Source organism: Notolepis coatsorum (genome assembly GCF_963971535.1).
Source record: "Notolepis coatsorum genome assembly, chromosome: 7".
Taxonomy (NCBI): domain Eukaryota; kingdom Metazoa; phylum Chordata; class Actinopteri; order Aulopiformes; family Paralepididae; genus Notolepis; species Notolepis coatsorum.
This window is the reverse complement of record NC_140171.1, coordinates 48916162-48936429: the sequence shown is the minus strand read 5'-3', so window position 1 is coordinate 48936429 and position 20268 is coordinate 48916162. Positions and strand designations below refer to the sequence as shown.

Genomic DNA, 20268 nt, shown 5'->3' with positions numbered 1-20268 from the left:
TTTGTTTTCCTCAGTATTGTCAGTAATTTCCATTTTTGTTTTCCTCAGTTTTGTCATGACATTTATTTTTGCAGTTTTGATCATGGAGTTTACATCATTTCTTAGTCTGTTTCTTTGCAGTTTGAGTTCAGTCACGTGGGCTTGTAGTTCACTGCTCAAGCTTTTGGTAAGCTTTGGCTGACTTTTACTAAACTCAGAGCATTTTTTGTCTCTGGTTTTCATAGTGGTCAATATTTCGGAGTGCATCTACGGCTCAGTGCGATTTTCTACCCTGGTGGTTCTTAGGGGGGCCATGTCGTTTTGTATTGTTGAGAATTTGCTTTTGAAACCAAGCCATGTTTCTTCAACTAGTGTACCACTGAGCTCTTCTGACCAGTCCAGGCTCGCAGTTCTAGGTTAAAGTGTGACTGTTTTGTGACAGCCGGCCTTTTGTTTTAGCTTTTTGCGGGTACAGAATATCATATAATGATCGCTTAACCCACATGCTATAACCCCTTTATTAAAGGAGCTCCCGTCTTATACGGAGCTACTGAGCAATTTGATCCCGTAGATGGACCTGGCTGATGCGCCGTTCTATTTGTTTGATCTGATACCAAACCGTCCATGTCCCAATGATACAATGCAGGAAGCTCTTCTTGGAAAATTATATTTATTTGCTTCACCGTGCCAACAGGATATGTTGGCTTTTGCTCCTTAAACTGATCAAATAATAATGAATACAATAACTAATTGCCTACAAACATTTCGCCCTGCAGCGTGTTCAAACAGCCGTAACCTGCTACCTGTGACCTACGACCTGCGTTAACCTGCAGTCAAAAACCATTGCCCTTTCTGGGTCAAACTCCTACAGTGTACCCGACGCGTGAATACTTTACCCAAGGCAGTTGTCCTTCCGCGTTCGGTTTGCGCGCCCTGATTGGCCTCTCAGCGCCCAATCGCGTTAGCCCTACTATCGCTGTGCATCAGCTTTCAGTTCCACAGCCCAATATTAACGTAATGCGCTATTCATATCAATTATGTTGACATTGTTTTCCTCTTATTGCTCCTTCCTAGCAGCAGCACGGCGATCGAACGGAGCCTTGAAGTTGTACAATCACAGCTTTATTTTAAACAATTCCAAATGTTTTACATCCGTAGTACTTTACCATCTCCATGGTCAACTAACTGCGAGCATCTGCAGCAACGTGATTCTCTTCACAGTAATATTACATTTCTCCCGATACTCTGCTAGCTCTGTGTAGGCTAACGCGATTGGGCGCTGAGAGGCCAATCAGGGCGCGCAAACCGAACGCGGAAGGACAACTGACTTGGGTAAAGTATTCACGCGTACCTGACGCGTATATAAAAGAAGCGCCACCCCATGGTCACATAAATCCATTGCACATTAAATCCATTTTGGCTCTTACACCCTTTATTGGAGATCTTGGACTTGTCAGAGTTCAGAATGAGGTCAATGGTAGTCTGTGTTGATTCACATACACGTTTGGGTTGGGTGATTAGCTGGCTGAAGCCGTGCAGATCACAAAACCTACTGAAGGACTTTTCGTTTTCATCTTTTCGTTGCATATCTGTGTTCCAGTCTCTAATAAGTCATCATTCTGGCTCCAATATGTCTCCAATATGTCATCATTCATAATATCAAATTGACCATCCATCCTTTGCTTTTGAAGTGGGGTTGATCAAGTGTGCTGCCCTATAAGAAAGTGTAACTTATTTTGTGTGTGAGTGTGTGTGTGTGTGTGTGTGTGTGTGTGTGTGTGTGTGTGTGTGTGTGTGTGTGTGTGTGTGTGCGTGCGTGTGTGTGAGCGTGCGTGTGTGTGTTGAATATTAGTTTATTATAAGGTTCATTATTTACTGTACCTGACCCCAGCTTTGAGGAACGATGCTCATTGCCCCACACACCATCCATTCGTTGTCAATGCGTGGAAGAATCCTATTTGCTCAAATAATTTGCAGCCTCCGTTACTAGGAAACGACGAAGAGCTGCATTATTGGAGTTGAAGTACAAAGATATTCGTAAACGCATTTCAAACGGCACGAGTGCAGGAATGTAAAACTACATGTCCCACAATGCAAATCATCAGGAAGTGCCCTCCCCTTGAACACATGACTTGTGGTACTCTCAAGCCAAAACAGAAATCCAAGAGTATCTAACGTTTGCCGGATTAATTGTCAATAATTGAATGTCTCTTCGTCGTCAGGGGTGTATTATTATCTAGAAAATGAAGCTGCAGTGTCTGGTCGTGGTGCTGTGTCTCAGCGTAGGTGCAATGGCAGGAAAGTACTCTCGGGAGATAAACGAGCCCAAGCTGACTAACAGTGGTGGGAAGACTGTGGAATTCAGGATAGCGAGACTGAACCAGGTGTGGGAGAAAGCTGTCAGGGTAAGTAACGTTATTAGAAATGATGTATATGTGACAAATAAAACAACATTTTAACTTGAACTTGAACTAAACTCAGGCTTGGCAAGAATCGCATTTGCATCCTATCATGCATCCACCAGAACGTCCATAACTCCAAAAATCTACCTAATCTCCTTCACTACCTCATATTTCCCTCCAAACCCGAGACCTCCAGAAAGTCTCTCCAGAAAGCACACTACTGTATATCCGAATCAAATGTATTGCCAATGCCAAGTATGTTTGCACAATACGGAATTTGTACATTGGTGCATACAGTAAAATGTACTGCAAAAAAGTACTGCAGGTCAAACAAGTACTACAGTCAAATATATTGAATAGGAATAAGATAAGTGTGCAGGAATGTGTATTGATATTGATCAGGGATTGTGCAAAAGTCAACAGTGAGTTGTGGAGACTGAACGTTAATGTGACATGTAGTGTCTATGGGGGGAGGGGATAGGAGACTGTCAGTTTAGGGGGGGGGGGGGGGGGGGCTTATTGACCAGGCCCGCTGCAGATGGGAATAAGCTGTTCTTGTGGTGTGAGGTTTTAGTCCTGATGGACTGCAGCCTCCTGCCAGAGGGGAGTGTTTCAAAGAGTTTGTGACCAGGGTGGAAGTGGACGGCCACAATCTTACCTGCCCGTGGAGGCGTACAGGTCCTGGAGAGATGGCAGATTGCAGCCAATCACCTTCTCAGTGGAGCGTATGATACGCTACAGTCTTCCCTTGTCCTGACCTTGTCAGTGGCTGCAGCCACCAGATGGTGATATAGGAGGTGATGATGGTGGTATAAAACTGCACCATCATCATTACTGGCTGTTCCTCACCTTCCTCAGGAAGTACATCCTCTCATCTGTTGTGGTTTTTTGGTGATGGAGCTGACGTTCAGTTCCCACTTGCGGTCCAAAGTGGAAGGACTCCACAGTGTCGATCCACAGGGTGATGGGGGAGAGTGGGGCTGGGTTCTTCCAGAAGTCCACAACCATCTCCACTGTCTTTAGAGCGTTGAGCTCTTACATTTTTCAGTCCGCACCACCATATGACGGATAGCCCAATGTCCAAATACATCACTTTTAAAATGATGAACCTTAAGGATTTCAAGGCTAAGATCCTGAAAGTTGATGACAACTTTTAGTGTATTACGCATTGACTAAACGGCTCCTAGTCAATCATGAGATCTTCATCAAGATAAGACCAAAACCTCTCCTCTCCTCTCCTCTCCTCTCCTCTCCTCTCCTCTCCTCTCCTCTTTACTTCCTGGTAGGAAACATGTCTCACTTGGGAGGAAAGGAGCAGTAGTGAAACGCTTTAGGATGCAGTGTCTCTCTGTCTCTCTCCATCCTTCATCTCATCAGGTGCTGGAGTTATTATCTCCTTCAATTTGTCCAATTGGCTCTTCCTAAGTCACAGGAAGAAAGCTGCATTGTTTATATTTATATTTTTATTTCACCAGGCAAGTCTTTTAATTAAGAACAAATTCGTCTTTACAATTAAAATATTAGGAAGGTCTTCATGCTAATGATAAATGCAGAGATTTGTGGGCCGTGGGAAAGGCACTGGGACCAGAATTATATATTTGAACCAAGCAGGTGCACTGATGCTGTTGAGTGCTGGTCCCATAACATCCCATGAGTTATTCACTTTTGAATCGTGATCAAATCCAAATCGTGATCTGAACCTCATGACGCTAAAAACCCTAAATGTAACCATCTCTGTTTGTCTGTCAGATGGAGCTGCCCCCGGTGAAGCAGGCGGAGCTGCACAGCGACCTGAAGATTCAGGAGAAGGACGAGCTGCAGTGGAAGAAGATCAAGGCAGAAGGGTTGGATGAGAACGGAGAGAAGGAGGCTCAGCTCCGACGCAACTTCAACGGTAAGACAAACTGAGGAGGAGAGGCTGGTACAGGCAGTGTTGGGGCTAACTGTGGGGCGACAGTGGCTCAGGAGGTAGAGCAGTCGTCTGGTAATCTGGAGGTTCCCAGTTCGATTCCCTCTCCTCCCGGGCAGCGTGTCGAAGTGTCCTTGTGCAAGACACTTAACCCCTAATTGCTCCCGATGTGCAGGTTGGCACCTTGTATGGTTGCCTCTGCCATCGGTGTGTGAGTGAATGGGTAAAATGTGAGGAACAAATTGTAAAGCGCTTTGGTGCTTTGGCACGCATTGCCCCACTGTCGACTTGGGGAGGGTGTAGACTGTAGAACTACCACATGCCTCTTCCGATACATGTGGAGTCGACTCGTCAGCCGCTTCTCTTCACCTGACAGCGAGGAGTTTCACTGGGAGAACTTACCACGTGCGGAGGTTCACGCTATATCCCCTCCCTGCTGAACAGGCACCCCGACCGACCAGTAGGAGTCGCTGTTTGCAATGACCAGGGCCCTATTCCCCGTACCTGGTTCAACTAAGTCGATCAAGAGTCCCATTATCCAGATTCAATTAACCCGATGTTTGAATCCGGGATTTTCCTGTTCCTCGAAGGTGGATTCAGTCTCGTTCATTTGAACCAGACTTGATACTCAGGATAATTGCGCGCGCCCGCCTCAGCTGAAAAGACAGCAAGTGTCGATAGCAGAAATCCTGATTTTCTAACGGCATTGATTGATTGATTGATTTAAAACTTTATTAACAGATTCCAGAATGGGTACAATGCAGTACGGCTCATAGCCTCGCCGACAAGTTAAATGCATAATCTATAGGCTAATTTTAAATCCCTCATTACCCCCAATCAATCAGATTATATTTCTTTAAACGTACCTGCTGGCAGTATAGGCTTATGGAATGAATAATCAAATGAGATCTTGCTAGCGAAAATAATTAGTTCAGCTCTTTCAGAATAACGATAAAAACAAGCCCAAATAGTATATCTAATTGATACAAATTATATCATGAGGATATCTGTATGTGCTTAGGTATTAATATTATGTACTATATAAATACATGGTTTCCAAAGAGAGGCTTGGAGGGAGGCTTGCAGTTACACTATTAATCAGGTTTTAATCTGTTTCGGACCTAATCCATACATGCATTGAATTGATTACCATTTGGTTTATACCAGTGACACCTCATGTTCATCATCAGATAACAGTGCTTGAAAAGATAAATGCATTTTCTCGAATTCATTCATCAAAAACGTCAAAGGCTCATTCAATTTATCAAGTCACGTCACGTCATCAAATCCATCAAACAGCGCATCTCCTCATATATTTTAATCCCAGTTACAATATCACAATAACGTGTGACACTATCACAGTGATACAATTAAATATTCCACAGATTCAGATTCCTCATAATTCATATCCACAATCCGCGCATAGACGCTTCAGCTTGAATGAAACGCATCCGGGTGCTCCGTTAAGCAAATACACAGCGAAGAATATTAAACTAATCAGAGCCAAACACCCGATAGGTTTCATTCATTAAAAATATCCCAGCGGGATTCACATTTGCAATGATCCGTTTAGTCCGTTATTAAAATAACTGTGTGTCGCGACTCGCGAGCGCCGTATCCGTATAAATATGACATGCATTATATAGGACAAAGTAAATTCATAGGCTGAATATGATTTATTATCAGCGTTACTGCAGACATATTATTTTACATTTCAAACGAAGCACAAGAACATAATTCAGAATGGTATAATGCAGATCTAGACTGTGAGAATCATTTCAGGAAGCGAGCTGGCATTTCTTTGCGGGGGCGTGGCCATGGTTCATCCAGCTAACTGAACTTAACCCTGCTCTCGACCAGGCTCAAACTTTTTGATCTGTTGTCATAGTGATTTAGACAATTGAGCGTCGGAGAATGGAAAGGTCTGGCTTAAGTCAGGCTATGCTGGATATTATCCGGCTAACTCAGTTAGCCAGGTACGGGGAACGGGGCCCAGGACTCCCCCACCGGCTTCCCACCCACAAACACTGCCAATTGTGTTCGTAGGGACGACTGACCAATGGATTCATAGTATATTCTGCTGTGAAATCATCAACATGTGCTGACATACACAAAGGGATAGCGTTTGAGTGGCTTTCACAAAGAATGATAGAGGCAGGGCAGGGTGCTATTAGTGCATACACAGGGGAAGAGGAAAGAGGGAGAGGGTAGGATTCTTTGTCTAATTATAGCATTCTCACACTTCCTCTCTATTTGTGTGGAACGCATAATTTGCTAGCGAGTTAAAATGACGGGCAATTGTTGATAAAGGTCCAGCAGTTTGCTGACAGTTAGTATAAGGTAAGGTCAGACTCACATTGACATGCATCTCACATTTACCAACCGTCTTCCCAGATCTTTTACCTACCATCTTTACAGAGCTCTGGTTTCCACCAAACCAAATGTCGGGTTTAAAAAAATATATAATAATAATAATAAATGTATGTGTCTGGGATGGTGAAATCAGATGTATTTTGGCTTGAAAATCCTGTAGTCTATAGCAATAGAATATCACATAGAGTATCTTTCTTATGAGACTTGATATGAGTGGTTAAACATAATCTGATGGAATATATTCAACTAACTCCCTTAATAAAGTGTGTCACTATTTAGAGTATTCTCTTGAAGAATATGTGTTGCCTTTGACAAATTCCATATGCTCCACAGCGTACTTCTGTACAGCTATGCATTGCTGGTTCCTTTAAATGTAGAATAGAGAAAACATTCTGTTTTCTGCTTTTATCAAGCAGCACGTCCGCACCTATTTACATTCCAAGAACGCTTGGGGAAAAGGTTTATGAAACTTGGAGCCGATTGCAAAGCACTAAGCAGCTCATTCAATGCATGCATCAGAACAACTAATGATATGGAGCATGCTGCTCAACATGGAACAAAAATGCAAAAAGGAAATTCCTTTACTTCTCTCAGTTTATAGGAGCTAGTCATTCAGCAGTGCACAGACGTGTATGGAGGCGACAAGACAACACACACTGTGGATGAGACTAGTTAATAAGTGACATCGATGGGCTTGCTGGCTCAAGAAAGCGCTGATTCAGCGAGCAGTAGAGCACATTTATGAGGCCAGGAAGTAAAATACTAGGTATGTGGAAAGGTGTGGATACCAATACCCATCCCAATATTACCATTTAAAAAAGCAAACCTTTACATTTTTTCTTCTACCTTGCTATCATGATTAACGGGATATTTCTTTATGCAGTAGAATACTTTCTCCACGGGGACAATAAGGTTCTTCCTACCTATCTTATCTTTAATCATATTCACCGCTGGTCATTTTTGCACTGCTCAGCCAAAATTCTTTGCTATTCTTGCACACAGTTTTTATATATATATTTATAGCCTGCATATCTGTAGCCTTGTACATCTGCTATGTATATGTAACTCTTTTCTCTTTTGCACCAACCCTGTACATAGTTACATTTTATACATATAAAGATCCGGATACTTGTATACAGTTAGTATACTCGTATATATCCAGACAAGGCAGACTATTACGTAACCATTGACTACAGGAAGGCTTGTTATCTGGTCAATGATACATAATAAAGAGACGGCAGCCAAAGTATCTAAATAAAGAATATTTAATTTATAGTTACCATGGTTTCGTAACAAAAATGAACATCAAATAATAAACAGACAAACACAGAACTATACAGACAGGATCAGCACCAGATGGAAGGGATGACAGACTACTTATACACAAGGGAATGACGAGACAACACACACCTGGGGTAATGGTAATTGGGTACACCTGGGGGGAAAACAATAGGGACTACACACCATGACAGAGGACTACATCTAGACATGACAACTCACATTAGGAGCGCCTGATCAGGGCACAAACACACATAACACCCCCCCCCCCCCCCCCTCAAATGTATGGCCATAACCCCAAAGTGAAATGGGGAAATGGACATAAACAAGAAAACCTGTACATAAATAAATAAAGGGGAAAAAAGAAATAGCGGTCGATAAATGGGGAACCCTGATGTAAACAAGACGAAAGTCGCCCTCCGGTCCGCATCCCCCCAACAACTGTGCATATTGAGCTGCCCCGCACTGCACCCTGCAATCCATCAATAAAGTCCCTGATCAACCAGGTAAGGAGAATGGACAGCCTCAGCCTTACTCCTCATCACTCCCGACTCCTGGAACACAGAACAAAATCAACAAAAAGCAAAAACAAAACGACAACAACACCTCTCACACAACCCCCCCCCCCAGAAGCACAGCACAAAACCCACACCCCACCACTGACTACAGTCGTGACAACGCGTCAGCCAACACATTGTCCTTGCCCTTGACATGCACCACCTCCACATCAAAGGCTTGCAGGAAGAGGCTCCAGCGCATCAGCCGCTGGTTCGAATTCTGCATCCTGCCTATAAAGACCAACGGATTGTGGTCCGTGTAAATTTTAATAGGTGATTGAGAGGAGCCAACATACACCTCAAAATGGGAGAGGGCCAGAATCAAAGCCAATGCCTCCTACTCGATGGTCGAGTAACGCCTCTGGTGTATATTAAACTTCCTCGAGAAGTATGACACCGGGTGCTCAATACCTCCGTCATCATCCTGCAAGAGCACTGCGCCAGCGCCCAACTCGCTAGCATCCACCGCCAATTTAAAAGGCCTCGTGAACACAGGCGCCGCAAGGACAGGGGCACTGACCAGAATGGACTTCAACTGTTGAAACGCGAAGGAACACCTAGGAGTCCACTGAAACGGGATCTTCGGGCTCAGCAGATCTGTAAGGGGAGAGGCTACCGCCGAAAAGTTCCTACAAAACCCCCTATAATACCCCGTCATCCCCAGAAAGCACCGGAGATCCCGACGTGTAGCTGGCTCTGGGAAACCAAGTATAGCCTCCACCTTAGAATGGACAGGGCGGACCTCCCCCCGCCCCACTACCTTGCCAAGATAGGTGACGGTCGCCCTGCCAAACTCGCACTTGGCCAGGTTCAGTGTCAAGTTCGCCCCAACAAGCCGTCCAAACACCTCCCGCAAACTAGCTATGTGCCCCTCCCAATCGTCAGAGTAAATGACGAGGTCGTCGAGGTAGGCCGCACAACAAGCCACGCCCGACAGCACATAATTGACCAACCTCTGGAAGGTCGCAGGCGCGTTGCGCATCCCAAACGGCATCACCGTGTATTGCAGGAAACTGTCAGGTGTCACGAATGCAGAAATCAGTTTAGCCCGGTTCGTAAGTGGCACCTGCCAGTACCCTTTTAGCAAATCCAACTTAGTTACAAAAGACGCGCCCCCCACCCTGTCGACACAGTCCTCCATCCTGGGCAACGGGAAACTATCTGGTCTAGTCACATTATTTACCCGACGAAAATCAGTGCAAAATCTATCCGTCTTATCAGATTTATCCACCAACAAGCACGGCGAGCTCCACGGGCTGAAGCTGGGCTCAGCGATGCCGTTAGCGAGCATATATTCCACCTCTTTTTGTAACCGTGCGCGTTTGTGTGGATTCACGCGATATGCGTGCTGTTTAATGGGCACTGCCTCCCCCACATCAATGTCATGATACAAGACACTCGTGCGCGAAGGGATATCCGAGAAAAGTTCGCCGTGAGTCCTAACCAGGCCCATGATATCAGCTTGCTGTAGCTCTGACAAATGGCCCAGACGACAGCCAAGAGTGACCAAAGACTCCGTGTTTGTAAGACGGCCCTCCACAACCGCTTTAGACGGGATAATCACGTCATCCTCCAGCCCACCATCGCCGTCTGAAAGAAAGAGACTGTCATTACTCCTATCGACACTAGATGGGGCCAACACACAAGCCGACACCGGCATAGCGGCCACCACAGTACTGGCCACAGGACCCCTTGTATGAAACGGCTTAATCATATTAATATGACACAGGCGGGTCTTCCGCCCACGATCCGGTGTCTCAATAAGGTAATTCAGCTCCCCTACCTTTTCCCTAACCCGATACGGTCCACTAAACTGAGCCTGTAGACTGGACCCTGTTACCGGAAGTAACACCAAGACCCTCTCCCCTGACACAAACGTCCTATCCCGAGCCTTCCTATCATACCACCTCTTCATCCGTTTTTGTGTGTCGATCAGATTTGTTCTCGCCAGATCACATGCCCTCTTCAGCTTTTCCCTAAAGCCACAGACATAGTCCAACAGGTTTTTCGGCTCACTCTCCCCCAACCACTTCTCCCTCAACAACCTGAGCGCGCTTTGACCCTTTGAACCTCCCACACCAGGGTGCAGTTCCTAGGCTAGGTCTCTTCCCACCCCTAGGCCTGACCATCCAGACCCCTCTGGACAGACAGACCATAGCCTTCTGCTTCCCGGTGTTTTCTTTTCAAACCCACCGATCACAGAAACACTACTCGCTTACTAGCTCACTCGGTTTCAGCTTATAGTGGCCTGACTGTACATTGAGCCGAACGCGGCGGCCCTCACCGTGGTCTTACTGCCATATGCGATCCGACCGGCAGGTGACCCAGTCGACAGCGACCCCAGACCCTGTAGTGGTAATCGGCCACCCAGGTAGGAACCGACGGTCTGATCCCCACCCCACTTTGCTATGGGTATGGACATTTTGACCATTTTCACCCGCCTTGCCTGTTCACAGAGAGAACACCCTCTGCTAGGTGTGGACTGTCGTCCACGTACCACGTGCTGCCCCCACACTTGCGTGTGCGACACACACGCCGACTAGACGGTACCACGGTGGTATGTTGACTCATACCTCATCAGACACGGGGGCCCTTCAGTATCTCCCCAGCACTATATTCTGTCTTTAACGTGCCCTCGGGACTTCACAGCCCCACCGCCGCCTGTTGAAGGCCAAGGTTCGGGGTGTCCAACCCCCTCCCTAGCCCCCTCACAGAATGTGCAAACACCAACTCCGCAGGGCTGAAACCCAAAGATTCCTGTACCACTTCCCTTGTGGCAAACAACATCAAATGAACCCCTTCATCCCAATCATCCTCTGTATCACGACAGAACGCCCGAAGCATAGTCTTCAACGTGGAGTGGAATCTTTCTAACGCCCTCTGTGACTCCGGGTGATATGGACTAGAGAAGCTATGTGATATATCCAGCTGTTTCAAAACCTGCGAGAAGATACGAGACAAGAAATTCGTCCCTTGATCGGATTGGACCACGCGAGGTAAACCGAACACAGAGAAGAACCTCACCAAGGCCTGTGACACTGTCTTAGCCGTTATCCGTTTCAACGGAATCGCTTCAGGGAAACGTGTGTTGGCACACATAATGGTCAAAAGAAAGCTATTACCTGCCTCTCAAAGGGTTCCCCCACTGCCGGGATAGGATAGAGCGGCGCCCGTGGAATGACGTCATTGGGTTTCCCCACTATTTGACACGTAGAACACCCCCTGCAGTGCTGCGCCACATCCCGTTTTAACCCTGGCCAAAAAGAATTACGCAGCACCCTATCGAATGTCTTGTTGACCCCCAAATGCCCTGCGAGCCTATGATCGTGAGCCAAACAAAGGATATCATGACAGTACTTAAACGGAACCACAACCTGCGTCACCACATTCCAATCATTCCCCAATGACTCATCCGGATCAGGGGACCATTTACGCAGCAACACCCCGTCTCCCAGGACGTAACAGCTTTTAAGACCCTTACTCTCTCCTTCCCCCACAGCGGACGCAAAAAGCTCCGACAGGCTTGAATCCCTACCCTGTTCTGCGATAAGTTCCTCATGAGCGAAAGAGAACTCAGCCGCGCTACTGGCAACTTCAGCCGAGGAAGTAGTGTTCAGCAACGAACCGGCTGAAACAGAAGAAACAGCGTCATCAGACTCAAGTTGGTCAACTGTAGGGGCAAGCCGAGACAATAACAACGAGCCAGGCTGCCCCTGGAGCGCCCCCTCCCTCTCAGGCTCCTCGCCGTCAGCCGCTACTATGGTATCGAACAAGTCCACATCGGCCTCTTCCTCGGCCCGAGCTCTAACAACCATGGCTCGCGTCACCGCACATGAAGAGAACACCCTCGGATACGCCTCTGCCAGGGTGTCTACAGCACCAGACTGCTGGCACACAAGTCACATCTGCCTTCACGAGGACCCTACCCCCTGCCAAATCGTTCCCGAGGATTAGTGACACCCCCGCAACCGGGAAGCAACTTTCTACCCCAATGACGACCGGGCCCGACACCAACTCAGATGTCAGGTGGACAATGTGAAGCGGGACCTTCATCACATGCATCCCAAAAGACCTAACTGTTATCCCAGCATCCACCTCTGAACTACTGTCGAAGGGCAACACATCCCCCCCGAATAAATGACTGGGATGCAGCCGTGTCCCTTAATATGGTCACAGGAACCCTCACCCCATCACTAGCCAAGGATACAAAACCCCCGCTGATAAACGGTAGGTAAGCTTTAATATCCTCACCGATTTTGTCATACTCAACCGATGTGCGTGTGGGTGCCATCACCAACGAAATCTGCTTACTGGGGCGAGTAAGGGCAAAACAATTTTCCTTTTTATATGGCCTCGTTTTCCACAGTTAAAACACTCACGTGTTTCAGACCTCGCGCCCCGCTCAACTGCCTCGCCCCCACTGATACCACCAGTGCCCACAGTCTTGTCGCCGAAACCCCACCTCGGCCTACTCTCCACATTGCGTACAGGGTAACTTGGCCTGTCAAAGAGTGTCTTGTGCGTTAGCACAAACTCATCCGCCAGGGTCGCAGTCACCGAACACTCAGTCACCTTATGCTCATTCATGTACATAGCAACATTATCGGGCAAACAATACGTTTTGAACTCCTCAAGGAGCACGAGCTCTCGCATCTTAAGCAGGGTGTCCACCTTCTCCGACGCGCACCACCGGTCAAACAACAGCTCTTTCTCATACGCAAACTCCACATAAGTCTGCGAGCTGCCCTTTCTCAGAGCCCTGAACCGCTGTCTGTACGCCTCAGGCACCAGCTCATACGCCCTGAGAATCGCAGCTTTGACCGCCCTGTAGTCTTGGGTATTCGGGCACAGGGACGCATACACATGTTGGGCTTTTCCCGTAAGAGCACTCTGGAGCAGCAACGTCCAGTGTTCAGCCGGCCACCTCAGTGTCGTGGCCACATTTTCAAACATGGAAAAATATTTATCCACATCCTTCTCTAGAAACTGCAGCACGAGACGTAGATATTTGGTCACATCGAACCTATCAAGGTGTGGGCGCACCTCTGCCCCAAGCCTCCTAAGCTTGAGCGTGAGTGCGCTCCGCCTCGGCTTGGTCACGGTCAACACGCTCCAACTCGCGCGCATGCACACGTTCCGCCTCCGCGCGCACACGGTCCGCCTCCTCACGCTTGAACCTTTCGCAGCCCCAGAGAGCCATCAGAGACTTGATCTAACTCCTCATCGGTATCGTCATGCACCACCTCTTGGGTGGTCAGAGCCTCTACCAATATCCCCCGCTGCTGTGCCTTCCTACCCGGGGCCAGCTTAACCCCATAATGCTCTGCTATCCCCGCCAGCTCATCTTTCGTGCACACGCCTAACAACCCCACTGTCGGCCTACGCACAAAATCTGCCACTGTCACTGGCATTTTTTAACAGAGGAGGAACAGGGGAGGAGAAAGAGAGAGATACCTACAACCACCATATATATAAAAAAAAAAAATGAAAACAATCAACCCCTAAAAAACAACAACAAACAAAAGAAAAACGGCTTCACCCTATGCGTCTGTATAGTCCTGGTCCCTACCTACTTCAGCCACCGCTCCACTACCAAAACCCTGGTACTGTATGTAAGCAATATAAGCAAGCACTGGTGTTACAAAGGGTCAGATTAAACCGAATATATATATTTATTGCTTGAGATCCCTTGTATAATATTTGTATATCGTTTGATGTCCCTTGTATATTCCTTGTATATATACACGGAATGTCCCTTTGCCTGGGTACAAACCAGACCATAATATTCGTTCTCCTATTGGACAGCGACCCCTAGGCGCCAACGACCATACCCCCAATGGCAAGTTCAAAGGCAACGCCAAGGCATGTCTCAACATGTCCAGGTTTGCGCAGTAATACGAGACAGAACTGAGGTTGGCACTAGATAATTCACCTTGCGTATAAATACGGCGCAGGTGGAAACAGCAGCAATTCGTTCAAAGTATCAGTTCGTTCATTACTAGTAAAGCCTTCACCACGAGTCAACGACCAAATGAAGTGAGCAACCTTGCGTCTAAATAGAGCACTTAGAACATGTGCGAATAGGATAGTAAAGTGTCATAGTTTGGTGAAGTAACGTCAAGTTCAACCTAGTTTAATGTGAAGTATAGTGCACAGGAGAATCTACACCGGCGAATGCAGAACCATTTTCTGGTTGGATTATATTGCTTTGGTACCGTGGCTGCTGGAGCAGAGAACCGTCTACCCCACTATCGTGTGGGATCTACCCCTGTGAGGAGCACCCTCGAGCCCGCCTCTAGGACCAGAGGCTGGCTAGCTTTCATCCATGCTGTCGAGCATACTGGATTATAGCTGTTGCTTTGGCTGCCGATCAATGGATTATATGCACCGGCTCCTGTATTGACCCAGACTTTGCACCCGAACATTCCTCTACCCTGCCGGCTTACACCCGGAGGGAACCCCCCCAGTGTCTCCAGCTGGTACTAGTGTGCCTTACGTAGTTGCTATACTACAGGTGGCGTCAGTTTAGACCCATCTTACTATTCTCATTGACTTGCGCTCTTGACCTACTTTAAGTGTTCTTCGCCTTACAAGCGCAAGTATAATTCTCAATCTGTAACCTACCGTTGCTTGCTCTAATAATAATAAATCCCTCTAACTAGAACTTTATGTCATTGCCGTATTCTTGTGTGGGTGTTCACCAGATATATTCATGTACTGTATGGCCAGTAATTAAAGTACATAACTAAGTAGTGGTTTAATAATACCATACTCTCAATACAGTCAGGGAATTGTACCCCTCAGTTACAACTGGCATGACCGCCCAACGCCTCCACACCTAGAGGTATTCGCAAATCAACCACTGTCATGTGTCAAAAAAAAAAAAAAACCATCCCCAAACGTTCTCAACCCTCACTATAGCACCCCTATATAAGTAAACACTATACACACGCCGGCCTAGGAGGAGCCTGACAGGGTCCTTCTAATACCCCGACCGCATGTGGTGTGTCCCCAGGCGATGGAAGGCACCATATATAAAATGGTCCAACTGCCCTAGCTGGTTGAGAACGCTCCCTATTGGAGAAGTATTTGCCAAGGGGGTCTAAAACATGGGTCCCACACACGACAATGTCAAATCAAATAATAAACATCAAATAATAAACAGACAAACACAGAACTATACAGACAGGATTAGCACCAGACGGAAGGGATGACAGACTACTTATACACAAGGGAATGACGAGACAACACACACCTGGGGTAATGGTAATTGGGTACACCTGGGGGGGAAAACAATAGGGACTACACACCATGACAGAGGACTACATCTAGACATGACAACTCACATTAGGAGCGCCTGATCAGGGCACAAACATACCCCCACATAACACAGACATACATCTTTCCTTTTTTTACCTGTTCTTCTTTTTGGTATTTTTATCCGTTACTGTGCTGTTCTGTTGCAACAAAGTAACATCTTCACATAGACAAAGTTCTTCTTATCTCAAAGTCCCTCTTTTGATGTTGGCAGTGTTAGATTATCTTTAGCCATTTCATTCGCCTCTGTTACTGTAACACTTCTGTGTTTGTGACTGTCACTGTTTCCCCTATTTATATAACGTCAGCTGTTCTCTGTAGAAGATCACATTTGAATGGGAGTCCCATGTAGAAGGAGGAAATATGTCATTCAGATATGAGCCAGATATTAGAGTCAAGGTCAAGTCAGGATCGCATATCCTGATGAATTGAAAATGGGGGACCCTGATGTAAACAAGACGAAAATCTTTCTCTGGTCTGCATCCCCTTAACAATTGTGTGTATACTGTACTGTATTGTACCCATTCTGCAATCTGTTAATAAAGTTTTCAATCAATCAATCAATCAAGTCATTCAAGGTCCTCGACCTGGCATATCGCACAGCGAAGGGAACGGCTCCCGCCTACCTCCGGTCAATGGTCTCTAAACTCTCAATACAAGACCCCTCCACTCTACATCTTCTGGCCGCCTCAGACCCACTCCTGTCCGAGCTCCGGGAGGGTCATCAAAGAGAAGCCGCCTATTCTCGGTCTTTGCTCCACAATGGTGGAACGAACTTCCCACCAATATCTGAAATGAAGAAAAAAATTACGAACCTTCTTACTGTCTTCTACTGTTATAATAATAAATAATAAACTTTATTTGTATAGCACTTTTCATACAGAAGTTGCAGTTCAAAGTGCTTCACAACAGTAAAAAATACAGGCATAAGCGAGCATAAAAAAAGATAGAGAGGTAGCAAGTAGGGATGCCCCGATCACGTTTTTTGCCACCGATACCGATCACCGATCGTCTTGAGCCATATCGGCCGATACCGATCCGATATTGATCGTTTTTTATTTAAAAAATAATAATAATAATTTTATATTTATTTTTTATTTTTATAAAATATATATATTATATAATCATACTTGTAGTTGTATTATCTGCGAGACATCTCCACCACGCAACAAGTCAAAATGTTCGCTATCTGCAAACAGCTCCACTGTCTGTGTGTACTCGAGTAGCCTCCAGCTACGGCCAGGATTCTCCGGAGCTGCAGCTGGACCCTATTGATCACATTCACATGTAGCCCCGAAAATGAGCTAACGTGAGCTATCATGCACTACTAGACTTGCTGGAGCATTTGTTGATATCAGGAGCTATCAGTAGCTAGCCGGCTAGATACCGTTAACAATGCCTCATGTAGTCACTGGGTCATTTAGTTTAAACAGTAACGTTAGGTAGCCAACGGCTTGGTAGGTAGCCAACGTTAGCTCACGTCGCATACACTACTAGAGCAGACTGTTGCCGGAGGCTCCTCCTTCTCCTCCAGCCCCTCCCGCACCCATGTAAACAATGGGTGCGGGAGGGCCTGGAGGAGAAGGAGGAGCCGTATGCAAGCAGCACTGTGGAGAGAAGAGTGAGTGAACTCCGCAGAGAATTGGATCATGTTTTCCGTGTCATTGATCGGTTTTGACGATCGGCGAAAATAAAGCATTATCACCGATCACCGATCGCATATTTATACTGATTATCGGCCGATAACGATCGGTGGCCGATCGATCGGGGCATCCCTAGTAGCAAGGTAAGGTAAATCACAGTGTTTCACATTAGGATCTAGCATCCCAATAGGCCTTTCTGTTTACAGTTTGATTCAGTAATACAAATAATAAAAATAGAATAGACAGAGTAAAAACAAAGTGCTGTTGGCTTCAGTTTAAAAATAGCCAAAAAATTATAAAATAGAACGGACATACAACAACAGGGTATTTAACATACAACAGAGCAGTGCATCAGTAAGAAGTCAAAAGTTGATAAAATGGTTCAATTTTTTATTACAACAGAGCAGTGCTCTTAAAATGACAGTGCATAGAACCAACACATGAATTTGATAGGAAGTGTAGGTAGGGTAAGAATAGTGCAGGTAAAGTACAATTTGTGTCAGGATATCCCTGATGTTTCATTTAAATGCCTGAGCAAAGAGATAGTTCTTTTGAAGATGTCTAGCGAGTTGGCTTCCCTGATGTTTTGGGGTAGTTTGTTACATAGTTTTGGGGCATAGTTGATAAAGGCTGCATTACCGATCCTCTTTTGACTGTTTCTGGGAGCCTTTAGTAGTCCAGCAGCTGATGATCGCAGTGTTCTTGCTGGCCTGTAATTTATTAGAGTGTTGGCGATGTAGCTAGGTCCCTGTCCATTTAGAGCTTTGTATGTAAGGAGAAGGACCTTGAAGTCAATTCTAAATGTTACAGGAAGCCAGTGTAAAGCAGCTAAGACTGGACTAATGTGCTCTCTCTTTTTGGTTCTAGTAAGCAGTCCGGCTGCAGAGTTTTGGATTAGCTGAAGCCTCTCTGTGGTTTTCTTAGGGAGACCTGTAAAAAGTGCATTACAGTAGTCTAACCGGCTAGATATGAATGCATGAATTAGCTTCTCAGCATCGTTTTGATTAATAAATGGTCGTTATGCACTCTTGCTAATATACACTGTAACATACAAGTTTGAACACTTTGATGAACTGATAGAATTGTACCCTTCCTGCTGTCTTGTCGTACAAAACTTGTAAGTCTCTTTGTGAAAGTGGCTTCTCAGCTCTGGTCCAGCTGAAGACAAAGCAGAGGAACAGATTGGACATTGAGCATGACCTCAGAGTTGCTTTGTCTACCATCACCCCAGACTTTGAGACTCTTGTCAGGAGCAAACAACATCCCCAGTTATCCCATTAGTTCCCTGGGATGTTAAGCTAAGAAGTCTGCTAAGAAGGATATATTATTTATTATTATTATTTTATTTCATTGTGTTTTTAGCCCTAGTTGCACTTTTGTTGCAACCCCAGTTATCCCATTAGTTCCCCCAAACTTACTGTCGGTCTGTTATGTTAAGCTAAGAAGTCTGCTAAGAGCCCGGAAAAGGAGCCGCGCCCACAGGAAGCAGAGATGGAGGGTGTGACAGAAATAATCGCTAGATTAGTCGACTAATCGAAAAAAATATCGACAGATTAGTCGACTACCAAAATAATCGTTAGTTGCAGCCCTACTGTGTGTAAAAAAGGACCTGTGGGCACATCTGCATGTGGTGTGCTGCTGTCAAGAGAAAGGAGAGGAGAGAGGAGTAGTCACTCTGGTCTGTTCTGATAAGCTACCATCGACTAGTTTGACTAAATTAATTCCTGACTGTCGGCTGACTGGCCCAGATCTTACTATGGAAGATCCCCCTGACAAATGACATAATTACAAAGGCTAGAACAAAGGGAACCATGGTGAGGGGAGGGGGGGGGGGGGTAAACTGCAGCCAGTGGCTGACATACTAATAGGCTATAGAATGAATAGTGGCTTTTGGCGTCAATGGGAGGAAGTTATTGTCACTAGACAACAGTTCCCTATGTAATGGCAAACAATGTACTGTACTGTTAGGCTAAATGGTGTATGTGTCGGATAGAATGGAAGAGAGAATGGATGAATTTGCCCTACTGCGTGGCCATTTCACGTTTCTTGATTGGGTAGAGGGGCTTTTAAGTGTGCTGCTTCCCTCTGCTTGGGATCTATTGCAGGATGATTTAGGCTAAAGCGTATGGAGCTGTGCATTTAAATCCTTTCTGACTGAACTGAAAGCAGAGGCAAATCAGGCTGCCATTTGTTTTGACTGAGCTGATTGCCCCTGTGTGCTTCTGGACTGATGATTTGTGCCTTGTATTCAACCTTGCGATCTGTAAATGGAATCGTCTGCAAATTGTTAAAAGATGTTCCTGCAATTCTTAAATGAGCCGTTGCCTGTCTTGACCAAGCTTTCTCCTGGTTAAATAAATAACGTTTTTTAAATAAACTGTAGCCTTGAAGACTAGAAGAAATGTATTGACCATTAAAAATAATGTAATTTTTTTTGTAAAATGTTCTCCTGTGGTCCAGTGATCCTGGCCAAGTATGGAATGGATGGGAAGAGAGACACTCGGCCCATGGAAAGCAACTCCCTGAAGGACCATGATGTCAAGGAGGGAGACATGTTCGACGACCCCAGACTGGACAAACTTTGGAATAAGGTGTGTGCGTGTGTGTGTCTGTGTGTGCAATGTATGTCTTTGTGTTTGTATTTGTGTTTGAGTGTCTGGGAGATGAAATTGGTCTGTACGACAGTTTGAGCTTGATACCAGGCTAAAACAGGATATTGATGTCAGAGAATCTCTTGGTCTCCTAGAATGTTGATACCACGATCAATATCTTCATGTATCTTCAGTAACTCAAAGCAAACATTGATCTTC

At 45.8% G+C, this 20268-nt stretch overlaps 1 protein-coding gene across 1 annotated transcript in view; it reads left to right on the top strand.

The window, feature by feature from the left end:
* The first annotated feature begins 2122 nt into the window (after positions 1 to 2122).
* The window catches only part of lrpap1 (low density lipoprotein receptor-related protein associated protein 1), a 118243-nt gene continuing 100097 nt past the window's right edge, over positions 2123 to 20268 (top strand). The window contains exons 1-3 of the mRNA XM_084318651.1: positions 2123 to 2384; positions 4131 to 4275; positions 19919 to 20049. Of these exons, the coding sequence (XP_084174777.1) occupies positions 2223 to 2384; positions 4131 to 4275; positions 19919 to 20049 (438 nt within the window). The 5' untranslated portion in view covers positions 2123 to 2222. The remainder of the gene's footprint in view (positions 2385 to 4130; positions 4276 to 19918; positions 20050 to 20268) is intronic.